General features: G+C 34.9%; 1 protein-coding gene across 2 annotated transcripts in view; it reads right to left on the bottom strand.

The window, feature by feature from the left end:
- The window catches only part of SLC9A9 (solute carrier family 9 member A9), a 217,526-nt gene that overhangs the window by 93,795 nt on the left and 103,141 nt on the right, over nt 1-20,590 (bottom strand). Inside the window, exons 10-12 of one of the 2 annotated variants that reach the window (XM_068692819.1) lie at nt 6,513-6,626; nt 4,510-4,621; nt 645-798 (exon numbers count right to left, since the gene is read on the bottom strand). In XM_068692819.1, the coding sequence (XP_068548920.1) occupies nt 645-798; nt 4,510-4,621; nt 6,513-6,626 (380 nt within the window). The remainder of the gene's footprint in view (nt 1-644; nt 799-4,509; nt 4,622-6,512; nt 6,627-20,590) is intronic. The other variant, XM_068692820.1, reaches the window with a different exon arrangement.

A 20,590-nucleotide genomic window follows, 5' to 3' on the forward strand; every position in this document is an offset into this window, starting at 1 on the left:
AGTATATTCAAACCCTATTAACTTGATTGGCATTATGTCACATGAGAGATATTGTGAAAAAATTCAAACATCGTGGAAACAGCCCCAACATTGCATATGGATGCCTGCGTTTTATGTTTATACAGTGTATTTTATGTTTATACAGTGCATTTGTACATTGTCTCTTATTTTGTCGTCAAACCTTTATCTCTGCTCTTTATTAAATCTTCAATTTAGTTATCTTCAGCTGGTATTTTATAGCAACAGTCTGACACAAAGGCTTGTTAATCAGACATCATTTTCTAAACAAGCAAAGTGTGTGCTATATATAGGATAAACGATATGGAATTGTGAATTACAAATCTATATTCATACTGAGATTTTCTTTGGAGACATTGTGAGCAGTTGCAGGGACTCAGCTATGGCATTAAACTTTTATTGTTAAAGGTGGGATTTTAAAAAAGCATGTTGGGCATCTTTAACAAGCCTGGGAAGAACCTGTTCTTTGTGGTCTAAAGCTACCTCTACCAGGTAGCTAAATACTTGCTCTGTGCTTGTAAAACTCTATTAAAAAGTGCATAATTAAGTCTTAGAAAGCTCTAGGAATGTAATAATCACAGATTGCATTATATTTTGATGGTTAATCTTGTAAAGTGAGTACTAACCTGATCTGAAGCCATGTGAGCATTGGTGTTGTGCCTCCACCAAATACCCAGACAGTGAAAAACACAATAAGCAGTGTTGTTGTGAACATCATTTGTTTGGGCTGGGATCCTGTGTCTTGAATAGCCAATGCAAATGCTATTGCACCACGTAAACCTGAAAAATGGATGAGAATGGTGAACTTAATGTGATGGAGAAATAGAATTTTACTCTTTCCTACCCAAACCTGATTCCAAGGGCAGAAAGAATTTTCAGCCACAGTCATAACTATAATTTGTTGAATCACAGTAGTTGAAAGCACGGTGTTTAAGGCAAGTGTAAGCAACTTAGCAAAAATGGACAATGAAACCTCTATGATAATCACATAATAATTACACATCTGTTTTCTATCCACTGAATTCCCTGTTGTGAATAATTTTATATTAAACATAATTTTATATTAAACATTTTATATTTTATATTAAAAAGATATTAAATTTTAATAGTCATAAAATTATATACCTGAGTAAACATAAAATCTTACAAATATGGAGAAAAGAAAACAGCTAACACTGAGTTTAAAAAAAGCCCCATGGGTAGTACCAAGCTAATTAAATAGGTCCTCATACAGTGACACATTAAAAAGGACAGGAAAACAAAGCCTGTCCTTTTATATATTTAAAATAATGCTTCCAGACCTAAGGATGCAAGATACAAATAATACTCTCTATTTTCTTATGTTGTTCATTAATCTATTTAAATTTATTTTAGTTTTCTAAAAAAATATAATTATATGTAGACAGCCAGGCCATTGCATGTATACAATGCACACTGAATCTTTGCAAATATCAAGAGATTAAACGTAATTATTAAAACTTTTGTAAGGTACTGATGGTTTATGCAAAATCTTTTAATCAACAGCTAAAAACCCTAGTTTTTGTAGTGGAACTCTAAAGCTTTTTAAGAGTGCATAGCTAGGCTACAAATCATTTGGTATAGAAGATGAGCAGTTTATCCAGAGAAAACAAAGCCTTTTCTGCAAGGCAGCACCAGACTGTAGTTACACTAGCTGAACTGCTTCAGTGGCAGAGGTTTAAAATCTCTGCTTTTATGAAAATGACACTAAAGTCAACAAGGAGACTTGTCATTGATTTTGCTTTTATGTAAAAGACATCTCTAAAGATGCTTATGCTTTACTATTTTCTTCAAAGAAAAAAGCATCAGCTCATTTTAAACACGTGTCTGAGGAGCAAATGAGCCACCATTAACATGGTCTTTTTCTGGTGATTAAAGTGGTAATCTAGATGACTATGTCAAATTGAATTTAACACATGAAAATATTTCTTTTTCATATGAGCTGAGACTGCTGGCCTGCTCATTTTAGCTGATGTTGAACTTAATTTGAGAAGCTGAGGCTTAATTACACATAGACTAATCTAATTTTGATTTACAATGTGTTTTTATCAGGAATCATGATTAAACATAATTGTAAAAGTGAATCTACCCTCTGTAACATGATGCTAGAAGAGGGACACAAACAGATGAAGAATATAATAAATTAAAATGCTACATTATCCACTTCCAAGACTAACTCATCCACCTTTTCTCAAATGTATTAGTACTCAAAAAGTATATTTAGTAACTTCAGTAATATTCTTGGCAAAGTCAGGTGTACTCAGATGCTAACTGGCAATGTACTTGCCCAATCTTAAGTGCTTTTTTTCAGACTTTGATATGCATGGTGACTATGGCCATAAAACTCAGTAAAGAAAATAGTAATATTGGGTGCATTTGGTAGCAATATGATCAAAGGCAAAACTAATCCCAGATTCTTTGTTTTCACATCTTCGTGTGTGATGATGTGGTGACTGAAGCCCAGTTTTCTCCGTGGCCTACTGGAACCTGAAGTTATGCCAGAACATTGATTCAAAAACTCTGCTAATCTTGTGTAGGCACTGGCACAAAGCAAGTGAGGGCGTTCCTCCAAATGCAAATTCAGTGTCTTGTTTACTCGTATCAGAAATGTGTCTTCTTTCTGGCAGTCATTGTCTTCTCTGTTTATCACTATACACAGGATGATCAGTTTGTAGTAAATAAGAACATTATTGGTAACTGAGCATAGATCTTAATACATATAATAAAGTGCAATTACATGGAAAATCCACACATCAGTGAAGTGCGAAACTGCTGGTAGTGTGAAAGGCAGTGAGTCCTTATTGGTCTTCTGGCAGATTATGCAATTTATTTAAAAAAATATTTTAAAGATATTTCTCTCAAAAAATACAGTATCTTTTTGAAAACAGTTAAAAATACTTTCTATTTTAACGTTTGCATTTTAGAAATTTTCAATACTACCATTTTTGGTTTTCAGATGCCAGATTATGCTGGGAAGCTAATGTGTACTCACACAGTGAGTCCTCACTGGCTGCTTTCTGCTTCTAGCTCTGTGGAGAATGAAATTTGACTGGAGAAACAAGGACAGAAAAGTTGATGAATAAGATATATTTTAGAATACTTTGAAATCCATACTTTATCTGAGCAAAAATAAAAGAATAATGAGGCTTGGAAACTGGATAACTAATGATAGCAAGTTTATTTATTTATTTATTTATTTTGTGTGTGTGCTGTTTAGTTGGCCACCTGCTAGCTTTATCAGGGTGATCTACATATATATCTCACACCACTAACAATTGTAGATGAGCAGGCGGTCTGAAAGCCAGTTTGCAATGGATGTATGTCATCATCTCTGACTACAATCTAGTTGGTATTAACTGACATTTTCAGTGGCAGTTTTTAGCGGAAGGATTGAATAGATGTAGAAATGAACTACTGTGCTGCTCTCTAGAGATATGGAATTATATAGGCATAAATGAGGCACCCTGATGAGTATTCCTGATGAGGAAGCTTGAAATGTAGTGCATTGTATTCTACTTGCTACCTGGCTAAATGGATCAGTGTACAGCAAGGCTGTCAATCAAGAACTTTTATCCATTAAAAATTGGAATACCTTTTTGTATAAAAAGCAAGAAAAAGGAAAAAAAGTTATGACTTTCTAACTTTAAAAAATGATTTCATAAATGGCATAGGGGGATCTGTGTTTCTGTCTTTCAATGACTAAATACTCTTAGCTTATTAGTGAGTTTTTTTCTAAGCAGCCTCAGAAAGTCAAGTGGAGGTATTTCTAGCTTATGCAAGTCCAAAAATATAGTTTCCAGCTGATATTTTAACAATTCAGTGGATCAGTGGATGATGCTCTGAGAATAGAAGATGGCTCCTTCTCCTGGATTTTATTTATTTGTTTATTTATTTATTTAATTCTTCATTGCTAATCAGATTTTAAAATGAATATAACCACTATTTAGAAAGTAAACCTGAATTTAGAAGGTAAAGTCCTTAGATATCAGGCTGGAAAACACATGAAAATGTCTGTGGAATTAAGGTCTCCTAATCTCATGTTTCAAAGGCAAACTGTTCACTAAAGTTAAAAAGAATTGCCAAAGACCATGATATGAGTATCAGTACTAACACCTTTAAAGTTGGGTATTTATTTCCTGGTAGATGAGCATACTGCTAGATATACTACAAATGCCTCTCAAACAACTTGTAAACACAGTATTTCCAAATTGGCATGGAAGTGTTGAGACAGGATGAGGGACAACAGATTAAAAGACTGGCTTCTGAGTGACAGGTTTCCAAAAAAGTTAACTAAAATAAGTCCAGAGCACAGTGAATTGCTGAGAGTATGTCCATTTGCTTCATTGGCTTTGAGGAGGCTATCTTGAGTACTAAAATGATGACTTCTTTGTGACAGATGTGACTTCTAGTGATAGACGACTGTCTATGTTAGTAGTTAAATGTGGACAGGAAAAATACCAAAATAGCACTTACCTGAAAACATCATCATGTGTTGAAAGTTCCTGGGAATCTTTTGTTTTCGAGCCAAATTCAAAAGGAAGGAAAGTGGATATATGTTGCAAGCTCTTGCTATAAAAACTGCCACCTAAAATGTAAGATGTTAAGGAAAATGGTGGAGAAACTACTGAAAGAACAGTCAATTTAAATCCAGTATTTCTTCATAGTTATTTTAAAAGTGTAATTAAAATGAATATGAGATTATCTTCCTTTGTATTTTACATATCACATCCTTCTGGTTCCAACCTCATTATAAAGCCATACAGTGGCAGAGACTGTCTTCCCCAGACATCCTGTTTTCAGATTGATCATTATATATCCCAATTCAATCACTCTACTTTCACTCATCAAATTTGTATCACATGTGACTTCATCTAAAGTCCTTCAGTAAAATGCCCATCATCAATTTCAGGGATGGCATTATCTCCTTCAGCAGCAATTTGCAAAGAATAAATGTGCTTTTGGACATGATTACTTTCTTATTTCCTGAGGATTCATATTGTCTATATCCAGCATTTTTTTTTTTTTTTGAGATTTTTCAAAAGGGGTTCTTTATTACTGCCCTGTGGAACTATCATGAAAGTAGCTTTAATTAGAAACATAACACTATTTCAGATTGAAAAAAAAAGACAATCGTATATCCTTATACATGCTTTTAGCAGCTGCTGTCCTTCCCTTGTCTTGTGACTCTTAGGGCTCAATTACAGCTGCAAGAGTCTGAGACATGCTGTGGAGTGTAGAACCAATAAAGCACATGAGTGGCATGTCTGGATGCATCCTATCTATGAGGCCAAGAGCCTGCTTAAAGCTCCCATGGACCTGGGAGAGGAAGCGTTAGCAGCGGTTGCTTCACATTACCTGTGCTCACCATACTAGTGCAACCCTGTTGTAGTCTGGTGGTTCTTAGCGTGAGGGAACAAGGGAGAGGGGTCCCTACAGTGCTCTGCAACACAGTCTCCCATCTGGGTTGCTGAGTGCTTCTCTCGTGTTCAGCTGTCTCTCTGTGCTGGGACTGCAGGACGCAATATTGCACTTGGGTCATTGCAGTGGTGGATTGCAATGGGCTCTTGGGCTCATCTCTGCCATCTAAAGCAACCTTTAGTGAAGGAAACTGGAATGCAGTTCTTATTATTCATTTGGAAATTGCACATATAATTACTGCAAGTAACAGTGTGATTCCAACTTTCAAAGCTTCTGTAGTTCATCAAAAAGTAATGAGCAAAGGACCACTGCTTGATTTTTTTTTTTTTTTGTAGTAATTTGATGAATGAATTGTAAAAATGAATTGTAAAATGAATTTACTGAGAAACCATGGCAGAACTGAGAACTGAAGACAGACTTTCCTACCCGCCTCTGGGGCACTCATGATGTAAATAATTCCCTGTACACTAGAAATATCAAATTTCAAGAAGGAAATTCCTTCCCTACAAAGAAGGAAAGATATGAGCAATGCTAAGCTGTTGGAGTTTTTTCAGGACTTCACATAATTATGTAGTTTTGGGAAGTTCTGCTTATGGCACTCTCCGGAGGCAGCTCTACAGTTTGTGGATATACACTGGCTTTGTATCAGCAGAAAGATTTTGTGTGCCTGCACTTGTCGCACAGATCTGTCCCAATACATTTCCCAATTTCCTACCCCAATTCTAAACCTAGTATCAAGCCCAGTGTCAGAAATTCCCCAGCTGGTTTAAAGCCTTTTATCTTTGCCTTATATCTATCTGCAAACCAGAAGCCATAAGACCGCCAACTTACATGCAGTGAGGCAGTTTTTGAGATATGCACAATAAAGACAATTGCATACTTTTTTTTTAACATCTAAGGAGTTAGTAGGTTTGCTATTTATTTATTTATTTATTTATTTATTTATTTATTTATTTATTTTAAATGGAGCACATGTTCTTTATACATACCCAGAACTATAAATATATTAACATATATAAATATATAAACACAGATAAATACTTTAGAGCAAAGGATACAAATGCACCAAAAATAAAAAGAGGATTGAAGATATGATTTTGAAATGTGAATAGTGCAAGTCCCATGTAACAGAAGATGACATTCTCAGCCAAAAAATTCATGAACTCGAACAACTTAAATGAGAGAGAGAAAACAATTATGATTCCTGCCTGTAACTAGCTACTCTATCACAATGTTTCCTTGGTATATGGAATGATTTAGATGAATGGAAAAGGAATCCCATTTCAAGGGTAGATTTTAAAACCATTTAATTTATCATATGCTTTAGATAGTCCCAGTAACGTGTTTTTCTCTGATTTGTGTATGAAAACTTGACACAGACAACTGGTAAAACACAGAAACAGCAATTAAGTTATAAAAGCTTCAATGGAAACCGAGGGGATTTAGCTTTAGTCAGGTTTACACAGGTGAACCTGGGAACTGGCTCAGATCCTGACTACACAAATGACAGCACAGTACAGTAATAGGAATGGTACAGTAATGTCAAGAGAGAAAAAAAATCCTGAGTGCATTTTTAAGAACCTGTGCCTTTAAAATATAACATGATCTTTTTATTATCAAGAATATTATTCCATCGGTGATGATTTTACCACATTATATGTATATCGGTATGAAGTACTCATTTCAAACCAAAGTATTTAAGATATCATTTAGACATATTATAAATAAAGCTAAAATACATTATTATGGTAGGATTTCTTCTGTGAAAAAAACAAGCAAAGCCAAAATACTCATTTGCCTTTAGGGGATGTTCCTGATTGCATTTCCATCTTATTATATAAAAACTAATATAAAATATAAATTTTCATATTTATCCACATCTGGAAAAAATCAATCATTTCTGCCAAATAACTACAGAGGAGAGAAGATGAGGATTTAGACTTCTGAAATCACTTTTGGGCTCTGAAGATACAGAATCAGGGCTGAAGTTTGTCAATCTGTCTACAGTCATATATCACTCTACCAGGATTGTTACTATGGAGATATTTTCTTCTTTTTCAGTGGGCTCATGTACTTTTCTTAATATGTTTGAGCTTCTAAAAATAAATATCCAATAGCAGTCAATAAGATCTAACAAAGAAAAAGTGAGAGCTATCAGAATAATTATTTTAAACAAATTTCAGAGGCAAAAAAAACCTAATAATATATGGGAAGATATTGTAGACCCTGTGGCAGCACCATTAATTATCCCAAACTCACGTTTTGTGGTCCCCATTTTGTACTGCATTGCTGAACAACGTGAAAACAAACACAAGAAATATTTGCAATTTAGTAGACTTCAATTAAATTAAATTTAAATTTAAATGATAAACTAGTTGTTAAAATGTCCCAAATTATGGGTTCTAGTGACCCATAAGAATTATTAAGATATATCTTTGCATTTCCATGTTGGGAGCAAACAGGATCCCATTTCTTTGTGGGCTTGTCACCTTGTGTTTTTTTTTCTAATGATGTAAACTTTCAGGACTAATCTTTCAGGAGTGTCATGACAGTATTTGCATATCTATATCTATACATTTGTATATATATACATATAAATCTTTGGAAGGAACCGCTATGATGAGCCACGACTGCATGCTTTAGTTGTTGGGATGAGGTAAAGGTACTCTAGAGCTTTCAGTGCTGGGTGATGTTTTGCTCTTCATTTATAAAATCTCATTCAAGACTTAATATAAAGTGAATCTACTGTTAGTAGTTTCAAAAGCTAAAGTTTATTATATTTTCAAACTCTTTGTTGACATGCAGTTTTGGAAGGAAAATAGATTTTGCTGTATCCTTGCTTTTGCTGTACATTCTTCCTCAATTGTCTTCAACATTAAATTCACGCTCTTAACTCCTGCCTGAAGTGCTTTCATGACATTACTGCTTTCAGACTTCTCACCCCATGTCTCCAAGCAATCTGGTCAAAATGCAGTACTTAGGTATTTCTGTGAATTCATTTTAGAGCAACTTTTATGTTTCCCTATAGCTTCATCTTTTCTGGTTACATGCATATTGTTTCAAACCTTCAGAACTATTTCAATAAGTGATTCCTAAAAATAAAAATCTCTAATTCTTGACTATGTGTTTTCAGTCAACATGAACAGCATATACAGTATATTACTTTCTCTCACTAGGACAGTGTTTCCTATGTCACGAGCATAAGACTTTGTTCTCTTAAGCTATATTTTACAGTTTATGTGATGCTTGTTAGCCGCATCATCTATGTAAGATACATGCAAGACTGTAATCCATTGCAGTTCTTGAATCATGTTCCTGGGCATGAACTGGACAAAATTCTGTGCTGCCCCCCAACATGAATTTTAGTCCTGAACCATGCTTTTTATTTATTATTGTTATTATTAATTGTAATTATTAATAATAATAATCTCTAATTTTTTAGTATTTCAATCTTCCAGTGTCAGAACACTGCCTGCTAGTTTACTTTCTTTTTGTAGCAAAAATCCAAGTGCTATTTGAATATATTTGAATAGCTGATTTGGGTTAGAATCTAAAGAAATGAGACTCCTTCCTATCCTAGGCACAGGTATGAGGTATTTGGCTCCTTAGAACAGTAAAATTAGTTCTTTAGCATCATTCATGGTCTTCTGTATTCCCCCTATAGTTTGCTCTCTCTTTTTAAAAGCATGTCACTCATATGATGCATTTATTTGTGAAGTGCAGCCTGTTCAAATTTCCTACCCTATCTTAAGAAAAAAAACCAACACAACACAACAGAATATTAAAATTATCCTTCAGAACTAGTTATTGGCACAAAAGAAGTGAGATATTTGAGTGCCTTTTCCCGGAACATGACACTTGCAGATATAATGTAAAACTTAAACACAGTCCTCCAGACTTCCCAAGATTTTTTGTTCCTTCACTTTTATTCCTGTATTCAGCAGAGTGTTTCTTCAAATTCTGCTTTTTGTTCAATAGCAATTGTGGTGGTTTAACAGCTGATGGGCAGCTCAGCTCCACCATGCTGCTCTCTTACTCCTCTCCTCAGAAGGACAGAGGGATGAAAATATGATGAGAAAAATGAAAGCTTGTGGTTTGAGATAAGGAACAGTTTAGTTAAAGGAAAGTAAATAAATTAAGCAAAGACTACTCAGAAGCAAAAGGAGAAAACAATTATTCACTACTTCCCATCAGCGAGTGATGTTCAGCCATGTCTTGAGAAATAGGGCCTCAATATGGATAATGATCTCTTGGGAAGACCAGTGCTTTCATAACAAGAGTTCCCCCCAGCTTCTTTCCCTTCCCCAGCTTTTACTGCTCCATGTGACAACATTTGGTTTGGAATCTCCCTTTGGTAGGTTTAGCTCAGCTGCCCTGGTGAGGTTTCCTCCCCAGCTCTTGCCCACCACCAGCCTATGTGCTGTGGGGGTTTGGAGAGCTGGCCTTGGTGCTCTGCCAGCACTGCTCAGCGCTTGCCAAAGCACTGCTGGGACAGCAGCGCTGCTCTGGCTACTGGTGCACAGCACAGCCCTATATGGGCTGCTGTGGGGAAAGTCAACTCCACCCCAGCCAGACTCAGCACAGCAATACAGGGCTTATGGAGATACTCTGCTAAGCATTTAACTGACACTGCTGTGTAGCATAAATCCCACCAGAACAATGCAATTTATTCTAAAGAGATCTTCTGAGAGCCTCTTTAAGAAACAGCTTCCATAGAAGCACATTCCCAAACTCTCATGTCTTTCACAATTTTAAAGATGAGATATCAAGACCTTTTGATAAGAAGTCAAAGAATAGGAGGATTAAGTTTTTTTCTGGAGGTCATAATTTCCTGGGACACCCAGGATTTTCCGGGATTGATTTTTTTTTTTTTTTTTTTTTTTTTTTGTGTGCAGCCTGCAGCCATAAGCAAGGTCCATACTATGGTCCATAGTCTGCTTAAATGGTACTCAAAAATTTCCCTTATATTGAATTCCTTAGAAGTATTTTGTTCACAACCATAAATTCTCTTTCTTTGCCTCCCACACAGGCCACTAACCTATTTCTACTTTAAATGAAATAGACATTAAAATGCTCATATGCTGCCATTAGTTTCCCTAAGGCTACCAGAAAATTATACTAGAAACCATTTTAATATACACATAGTAATAAGACATTTTTTCTGTATAAAACTATAAGAACCCTAATTTTTAACGTGCCATTTCTACCTCTCCACATAGTCTATAAATCTGCTTATAGTTCTAAAGTAAGAGATGTAATAAATCACTAATGTAAGTTTGAAGTAATGTCAACATGTCTAAAGGTAGAGTATTAATTACAAAAATATAAGTGCAACCTGAGCGCTTGGTTTAGGTTTTAGCTCAGTGAATTACTGACACTGCTATTTACTATTTGCTTTGGTTTGTTTATTTTCTCCATAAGAGAGGCTATTACAAAAGACTGATGTTAAAAATACCTATTAAGTTCAACAGTATTTATGCATTTAAAATCTCACTGTTCTCCAGATATACTGATTTTGTTGCTGTTTTTGTTATTATTTTATTATTATTTTTCTCAGCCATTGTAAGAGCTCAGAGGGATGTGCAAAGAATCAGTTTCAGGTTGGGACATTCTTCTGGGAAGCGTCACCTGGAATTCTCACTGGTAGAGAAAGGAATGAATGCAAATAACATACACCTTAAGCCTTGCTGTAACCACTAAGTTTCTTCTGATGTTTTACTCTAAGTCATGTGAACCGTTTTATATAATGTAAAAGCTGTATTAGTTCTAACTTTTGAGTGAGGTAAGAGAAGCACCTTTTTTCTTCTCTTTCCTTCATTCCTTCCCTCCATCTCTGCAGTTAAGTTCAGGCCAAATAGGGAAACTACACCAAAATAGGTTTTGCAAGTTGATCCACTTTATAGAACTACTTAAATTTTCACTGAATGTTAGAGAGATTATCTAGGTAAGTAATTAGTGCACCTGGAAGATGGGACACACTAAGTTTCCATTTCTGCTGCACTAAAAATAGAAAAGGACAAAATGAACATATTCTAGACCATAGTCCGCTTATGGTTGGGGATATGGAAAATGAAATCTTTATTAAATCCTAATATTTTAAACAGCATTCTTTCACCTCAGGGGAATAATGTTAGTATGTGAGTGTTGGGTAAAAGCTGAATTAGATCATCAAGAATTTATTTGCTGGAAAACTCAGTGAATTTTACTCACTAATGGGAATATTACATTCTTCCATTTAATTTAATACCCGTTGAAGGAATGTCATCCACCTCTTGCAGGTACTTTCAAGCCTCTAGATGTATTGATTTATCTAGCAACATGGAGGAATGCCACCTGTCTAGGGGTTACATCTTACAGTGATATATTCTTGTGTGACATCAAAACAATTGATGAAAAAAAAAAGAGTTGCAATAGTCCAACAGCAGCTGGGAAGCTAGGATGTGAAATTGATTATACTTTCTAAGAGAGATTTGGAGGTAACAGAGCTCTTAAAATCCCAAACAGTCAATGTTAAGTGATGGTTATGAAATGTATGATATTTGAATAATGCTATTTAATTAGAACACGGCTACAAAATATGTTCCATGAAGTCAAGGATATTGATAAATCAATAGTTGATGAAAGTTCCTTTTCCCTAACTATTTTCAATTAAAATGTAGTGGGAATTCAGACTGTCATATTTTTATAAGATCGTAGAAACCTTTTAGTCTAATTTCTTTATTTAATCTTTCTCTTTTGATTAAAAGTTTTAAAATCTGAAAGTTTGTTTTGAAGCTCTTGCCTGAAATCCTTTATACAGCTGTAATGAATCTTCACAGCATAGTGATATAGTGCTCATTTCTAGAATAACAGTCTTAGATGCAGCAAAATATTAGAAAAAGACTTCAATCTTAGCAAAATCTAAGACTTAGAGAAGTCTTATAATCAGCAAAAGTAACTCATTCATTATAGACTATAAACTGTATATGGTAATAATTTTGATATCCAAGAATATATGACTGTAAACTTACAAACGCACCAACAAAAGCAAATTCTTACAAGATCTTTTTTTATGTCCTGGTGCAAAGTTCTGGTCTTTTTTGTCAGTAGGCTTTGCTAATGGATTCAATAAATTTAACCCTAAGAGATTTATGGAAGGCACACAATAACTTTCTATTTCTCTCTAGAGCTCAGAGGTTAAAAAGATTTTTAAGGGCTGAGGAAGAAGTGGGAATCCAAAAGGAAGAAGAAATAAAGAAAGTATCAGAACCAAGGGAGAGGAAAGGCCAACAATGATTTGCATTTACACATTATGATTAATCTTTGTGGCATAATCTACACACCACCACTAAAGTTCAGCATGGGAGAAGCTGGATAAATTACTGGCACAGGACATGTTAGCTTCTGACTATCAACAGTAAAGTAAAAATATTGGTCCCAGACATTAAAACAAATCCTTTACGTTATTAAAAATGTCATAGGTCTGGAATATCTTTGCTGAACAAAAGAAGTTTAAACCAAAAATATTGAAATTTAAGCAGATGAATTCAAATATTTTTCTTGCTCTTACTATGAGTAATGAAAACAAGAGTGAGAATGATTTAAGAATTAAAAACTTCAGAACGTCTAAAAAGGTTTGACCTCAGGGTGAATGGAAGCGCAGGTTGGTTTGTATTTACAACGAATCTGCCAACATCATTAACTACTTGATTCAAATCAGCCCTCGGAAAGAAATTTGTTATTCCCTTTTATCAATTAATTGGCAAATAAGAAAGACTGTTCAAAATCTAAAACTCAATATACTCATTTCTTATATGTGTTGGGCATGGAAAGCAGTAGAAACTTTGCTATGTACTTGTGATAGTATAACCAGATTCAGAGCCTCCTGAGAATTTATATGCTGACTTCAATAGGCTTTGGATCTAGCTGTAGAAAAATTGATTATTCTATCATTACTCTTGTAATTAAGTTGCCTAGGAACAGGGTTGGGGGGAGGGGATGTCTGCAAACTTTATTTATTTATTTATTTATTTATTTATTTATTTATTTATTTATTTATTTATTTATTTATTTATTATTTAATGTGCATCATTTGAAAGAGAGTAAACATTTTAGACCACTATCTACCTTCCCTGCAGTTCAACCAGCTTTTACAGCATTAAGTTGTTCCTATAAATGACCTGAGTAAGACACCTTAATGGAAGATATTGCCAAAATGGAGATATTGATGCTGTTGCTCCTAGAGCTTCTCATCTAACTTGTTATTTAGTACACAAAGTGAGAACAACCATTTTCAAAGTGCTTATTTATCATTAATTTCTGAACTGAGATGTTGCAGGCACAAAGGGAAGATCCTCAGTGCTCAGCTGTATCAAGATAATATGCTCAGGGATTACTGCAGTTAAAGCTCTGCATTTACTCTAGCAGTGAGTGCTGTACTGTTCTGTAAACATTAAGAAAGGGTTTTTTCAAGACAGGGCACACCAGACTGTAGTTGGAGAATCATTTGAAAGATTTTTAAAGAACTTTTGACTGGTCAGCAGTTAATGGTGGTGCTAGAATCATTGTGTTTAGGCATGAATTTGGAATTTTCTGGGAACACTGATAGCTGTTCTGTTAGCTGATAGAGCAAAAGGAAAAGGAAGAGGCCATGAACAGCATGTGTTGTCTAGGATTAAGCTAGTATTCTTACAAACCTGAGATCAGAGAATAAACTGTATCAAGAAGAAAAAGAACTAAAAAAAACCTGCAAAATAATAATGACATCAATAAAAAGGAAGCTTTTGTTTATGACCTACTGTGGATATCTTGAAAGAGACTTTCTTGGAAACCGTCTTTCTGGGGTAGGAAATTGTGAATCAGGTGGAAGAAGAGATATTATGCATTGATGGTTAAGGGCTATGGAACATCGGTAAAAAATTAGCAAGAGAAAGGAGCAGTTTGTGGCTTTGCTAAAGCCAATTTCAACATGCTTTTTTTTTCACAGTTAACAAAGGAGACTTTAAAACCTGGCTGCTCTCCTTCTGGTCAAAGAGAAACAGTAATGTTGTCAATATAATCTAGTTTGTAAAATTGTGATGAACTAATACATTTTTTATGTTTGTGCATTTATGTTAGAATTAGAGGAACTGCTGCTGATTTTTCAAAAGCAAAACTCTAAATCAATCTAATCTTCCTCTTTTTTTTTTTTTTTTCCTTTTTTTTTTCTCCACCCCTCTCAAGTGTTTTTCTATGACTCACTATCACAGTCCTAACCTCAGACGATCAATTCAATTTCTATGGAGGACAAATGCAATTTATTCCATTTCAGTTTGCTGAGAAGAAATATTCTGTAATATTAATTCTGGAAGTGAGTTCATAAAAACAATTTCCTCCCTTGCCAAGTTTTGGGTTTTTGAAAGAAATTCACTTAGTCTTTGACATATTAGGAGCTAGTAATCAATATGAAGGCCTTTAACCTATCAGGAAGAGAAAAAGAAGTCTTATGAAGTCTGTAGTGTCCTTTCTTTGTTCTTTCTGGCAAGAATCAAGACTTCAAAAAATTATTTGATGTCAATGACTTCCATCCCATTGCAAATTCAACATACGTGACAACACATTTTCTCTCTTTGCACTTATAGAAATAGCAGTATTGCAGCCTCTCTCTACCCATATTGATGCTGCCCTTTACAGTCTGTAAAATTTCAGTGAAAAATGCTCTAAGAGCTGCAAATCAAGTCTATAATTTATCTAAATCCAGAAAACAGTAGCACTATTTGCATATGGTTTTCTAATGAGAGGCTGCTCTATTTTTGTTGAGTGCATATTCTAAGGTAGGACAGTGCTTACTAAATAGCTTCTCGACTTTCTATTTGTTCAGGGCTTTTCTATAAACATGCTGTTTTGTTATGTGTCTGTTTACAGTGGTTGAGGAGAATGGACGCAAGACTGTCGCTTTCTAATGTACAAAGCTTCCTCTAAGAACTCTTCTTGCTCTAACTGGTGATGAATAACACGAGCTCCTGACCACGTTAAACTGTATTTATTATTCTGAAAGAATAGCAATAGAAATGTTTGTGTCACATTTTTTACCTAAGTATTGCAGTATGTGTATTTTCTAATCTAGCAGTCACCTATGCTTAGAGATACAATTAGAGTGCAGACTGTATGGAGTTGAGATAAATGAGGCACAGAATAGTTGGGGGTTTTGCCTGAACATTACGTGTGAAAGGTTCAATTCAAAAGTGTGAAAGGTTCAAAATACAGAAAATGTCAGATACTCATTGGTGATGCACATTAAAAAGGACCTTCTTGTGCATAAAGCACAGTGAAGCTATCATTAAGTACAAGTTAGCTTGGAAGCGGCTGCAACCTTGGTACTTCCGGTCTGAGTAAATAATTGGCTACAGTGAAGAGCTATCTAACACACTACATGTGTATCTGTGAGATACATTTAAAAAATTGCAGATGAAGGGTAAGTGGAGATGAACTTAAAAAAAAAATAAAAAAAAATAAAGGAAATCATCAGCAATGCTTATATGTCCATTTTACATAGCACAGAGTGTACCTCTGTGTATGTGTGTGTATTCACACACTGATAGTACGGGTAAAAGCTGGTGGAGGCAAATAGGTAGGATTAAGCACAACTAGGACAAAAATTTAAAAGGGAAAAAGTACAAAAGCTACAACAGGTGCATATTGCTAGGGTGCAGAGTCTGAAAGGTGAAATCTTGATCCCTAAGTGTGCACACAAAGGGAGCCTGTTGATACTTGAATCCAAATGATAGAATCATAATTAATTTCAGTGGGACGTGTCTGCATTTGGCTATAATGACTTGATATGAAATGACCAGAAACTGTTGGAGAAAGTATTGTGAAGGATTCTGGTGTTTTCAGATCTACAATGTCACTACTAGTGCCCTTGGTGTTGTTTCACAAATCCCACCACTGATCGCAGAAACAAACAAGCACTGTAAGACAAGCAGAAATTAAAATCCCTAAACCAAAATACACCTGTACTTTTAAATACAGGAGTTAAGGCCACTCTTTATTTTTCATAAAAAATAGCATGTTTAGTGAATAGATAAAACTAGTCTTTCTTTGATGCATTTTTAAAATAACTCTTGATATGAATCTGTAGGAAAGTGGGAGGTGGGTGGAATAGAGAAGTGTCATCTGGCACCTCATACAAAAAAGTGGTTTTTCAAGAAAAGTATTAGTCACTGCATGAGGGTGTGCTTCTGAGGATGCTGAATGTCTGTACTGAATTATCAAACACCCAGAACCCTTCTGAAGTTCACTGGAGGCAAAGGGTGGTCCACACCAACTAAACTAGTGAGACTGAAGCAGAGGAGAAAGAAATTGATGCTCAAACTTATGTGATATTTTCAGTATTTTAGGTGAATGGAAGCAGGTATGTACTCCGTGAAAAGACAGGACACTGTCTTTTAAATGAATTTTAGTCATAATGTAGATATTTAGTTTGAAAGATTTTGTCTAAGGGCTTTTTAGCCCTTGATGATTTCCGCAGATGGCACCATGAGAAACAGATGAGATACAGCTAGCTGTTTAGTATTTCTTGCACTGTGCTACCGTTTTGTACAAATGTCTTTTTTGAAGGTATACAATCCATTAATCACATGATGGAAACACAGCTGTGCAGTCACCAAAAAGATGGGATACTGACAAATAGTTTAGACTGTTACAGTGCCTCATTTTTATGTATTTATTTTCTTCTTATTCCAACTCATTGTGTGAGAATTTTAGTGTTAGTTACATATTTTGAAAAAGTTTTGACCAAGGTTTCTGTGCGGGTTTTAGTTGATACTGAAATCTACAGAGAGTGGCAAGTGATCAGCAGTCATGTAAGAGTCATACAAATTAAAAAGCAAACATATATAAATTATATTTCAGATTGCAAGAATGGACCTTAGTCAACAGCAGCTTGGTAATGCCAGAAACTGCAGAACAGCTCAGATTCCTTCAAGCCTCCCACTGCCCTAAGCCTCTCTGGGCAGTGCAAAGTCATTGCTGTTTGCAGAGGAAGGAGAAGCCCCAAAACATCAGCAAATCTGTTAGCCAGCTTCCTTCTGTCAGGTGAGTGCACATTTGTGATAAAACACTTGATGCTTTATAAAAATCACAGTGTAACCTACCTAACCATGCAAGAAATACCTATATTAATTCCTACACCAAACACAGTGTCCCCACAGTAAAGCACATATTGACACATTCTCATGCAAGTGTAAGGTAACAAAGGGCTATAAGAAAGGAACCTATTAGTAATACCCTCAAAATTAAAACTTTTTAAAACTATGTGCTGAATGCTTCCATTGCATTGTGATTTAAAGGTTGGGAACACTTAGTTTGATTAGTTTGATTAGTTTGATTGGTTTGATTAGTTTGGAGAAAAGAAGACTGAGAGGTGATCTCACTGCTCTCTGCAACTTACATTAGGAAGAATTTCTTCACTGGGAAGGTGGTCAAACACTGGAACAGGCTTCCTGGCGAGGTGGTTGATTCCGGAGGCCTGTCAGTGCTCAAAAGGCATTTGGGTAATGCCTTTAATAATGTGCTTTAACTTTGGCTAGCCCTGAGGTGGTCAGGCAGTTGGACTCTGATCTTTGTAGGTCCCTTCCAACTGGTCTGGTCTGGTCTGGTCTGGTCTATTCTATTCTATTCTATTCTATTCTATTCTATTCTATTCTATTCTATTCTATTCTATTCTATTCTATTCTATTCTATTCTATTCTATTCATAATAATAAATGCAAAGTAATACAAAACAGATGCTTTACAGAGCTTCATTCCATAATCAGGAAATTCACTGACATATCCTGTAGTAAAATCACTTAACACAAAACATGTGAAGTGTCAGTGTTTCAGACAAAGCAAAAGTTAGAGATAAAATCATTATGATTATGCAATATTTTATATTACATTGCTATATTTAAGAAAGAATATCAGTACTTTTACTTATATATTAATATTATATTTGGAGCCTCATTTATAGCATAATCCAAATCTCATTAAAGTCAGAGGACTTTAGTTCTTGACATAAAAATATTAAATTTGTTTACCTGTATGAAAAACGAAGAGATACTTAAATGAAGGGTCCTACCTTTATTTATTTATTTTTAATCTCTGTCACAAATTCTAAGATGAAGGAGTTGTGATTGTGAGTGTTTAAGGGGATGCTGTATTTATCAGCTTTCAGAAAACAAGAAAGTGACTAAAATACAATTCAACATAAAAGTAACTATATATACTCTAAGAATGGGATATTAAACTACTCTTTGCTCTGTTTCAGTCCTACATGTTGATGATGCAATAATATTTTCATTGACCAGGATTAGTTTGATTTTGTTTTGCTTTTCCTCCCTGTGTATTCAACAACTGCAGTGATATGGAGGTGTCAATAATTAGGAAGAGACCTGATCTGATGGTCAACATGCTTAGATGAAATTCTCTTCACAACACTAGAAGATGTGCTTTACAGAGTTGAGGTATAAGGCTGGATCTTTGCATGGGCACAGACCTAAAAACTGGAGAAAAGTGCTAGCAACTCACAGTAAGGAGAAATGTTTCAGTAGTCATTCTTCACAGCTCTTGTGAAGAGACTGAGAGATACAATAATAGACATGTGAAATAAAATTACATCACCTGCATAGCTCTGTGAATCAGCTTTTTGATTCTGCAGTAGCTTACTTAGCCTCATACAGTTTGACTCCCCCATACAAATTTAGACATATGAGAGTCTCATTTGTGATTCAGAGCCTCTTTCAAAGAAAATACAGCATGTGTCTCCACATGGAATTCCCATATATATTCCTCTATATGGCAATGAGAATTTGGCCTGTAGGTTTTAATTTCAATTGGTATATGTTAGCTAATGGCTGGCATCTGCTACTGTGCTGTAAAGAGTAAACTATAACCTTAAAAATCAAAGAACTTTATTAATATTTAAAGAAAATGTTTAATGTTTAAACAGATTGTAAAAACTTTAATGAAGCTATTTGGGAACTAGTTTGCATATGGAATTATGCTGCCTTAGCCTACCAGCATCAAAAATGACATCATTTTCCAACAAGATGAGCCTCTCTGTAAGAAGTATTGCTTTCTCTACAGTTCTGTCTTTCTTCAGGGCATGAATTACACTTGAGCATGTGTATTTTCCATTTCCTGTGCTTAAGCAAGATGAACAAAAATTGTTTTGCTTTGTTTTTCAACATTTGTTTTTCATAGGTCCAAAATACTTTTTTTTTTTTTTTTTTTTATTCATGGGTGTGTGATAGATATTATGCCTTAAAAAATGCTGATAACAAAGGGACACATGCTTGATAGAAACTAATGAGGCCAGGGTAAATCTGCACATTCTCAGTTGAGGAAACACTAAAACTGGTACACAAAAACAGAGAAAAAAACAGAGATTAAAGAATAGAGTGTAGAATTGGATATACGGACAGGATTGCTGTATGTGGACGCTGAGTATTTTCAGTATTATGGCTAGGATAGCAGTGTGTCCGATCTCTTCCTTTGAAAAACAGAGGTTTTTTTTGTTTTTGTTTTTAAAGCATTTAATTAGTGATATACCATAGTTATAAATGTTATCTTGTAGAAATGTTTCCTATCTGCTTACCATCCATCACGTAGCACACAGGTAAAAGACAGAAAACAATTATAACATCTCCACATAAATTTAAGGGGAGCGGCATGTGAGGAGAGTGCAGATTAACATTCTTTTAGCATGTTAAGTAATCAGGAACATCAGTCAGATAATGGAGGATTTTGCTGAGAAATTCAGATTGAAAGACATGGTAGTATAATTCCTTTTACAGAAATCATGATTTTCTAGTGTTGTTATGATTCTTCTTAAACCCACATAGTAAGCAGCTTTAGCTTTCTTTATAGCATTATACAATTCTACAGGGTTCCATAAGATCTTATGGTACATCTGGTCAAACAATGCATTTGGCACACTTCCCATCTTCAACTTTTTCTGCTAAACACAGAAAACAACTGTGTAGAAAACTGAAACTCATTGTACACTTCCTGTCAATTTCAATCCATTTTAAAGGTAATAATTATTACAAGCACTAAGCATGTGGTGCATACTCAATCAGAGATAAGAAGGCAATTAAGAAACTAGGGCAGCCTGTTAGTAACAGACCCACTGACTG

The sequence above is a fragment of the Anas acuta genome, chromosome 9 (genome assembly GCF_963932015.1).
Source record: "Anas acuta chromosome 9, bAnaAcu1.1, whole genome shotgun sequence".
In the NCBI taxonomy this organism is placed as follows: Eukaryota; Metazoa; Chordata; class Aves; order Anseriformes; family Anatidae; genus Anas; species Anas acuta.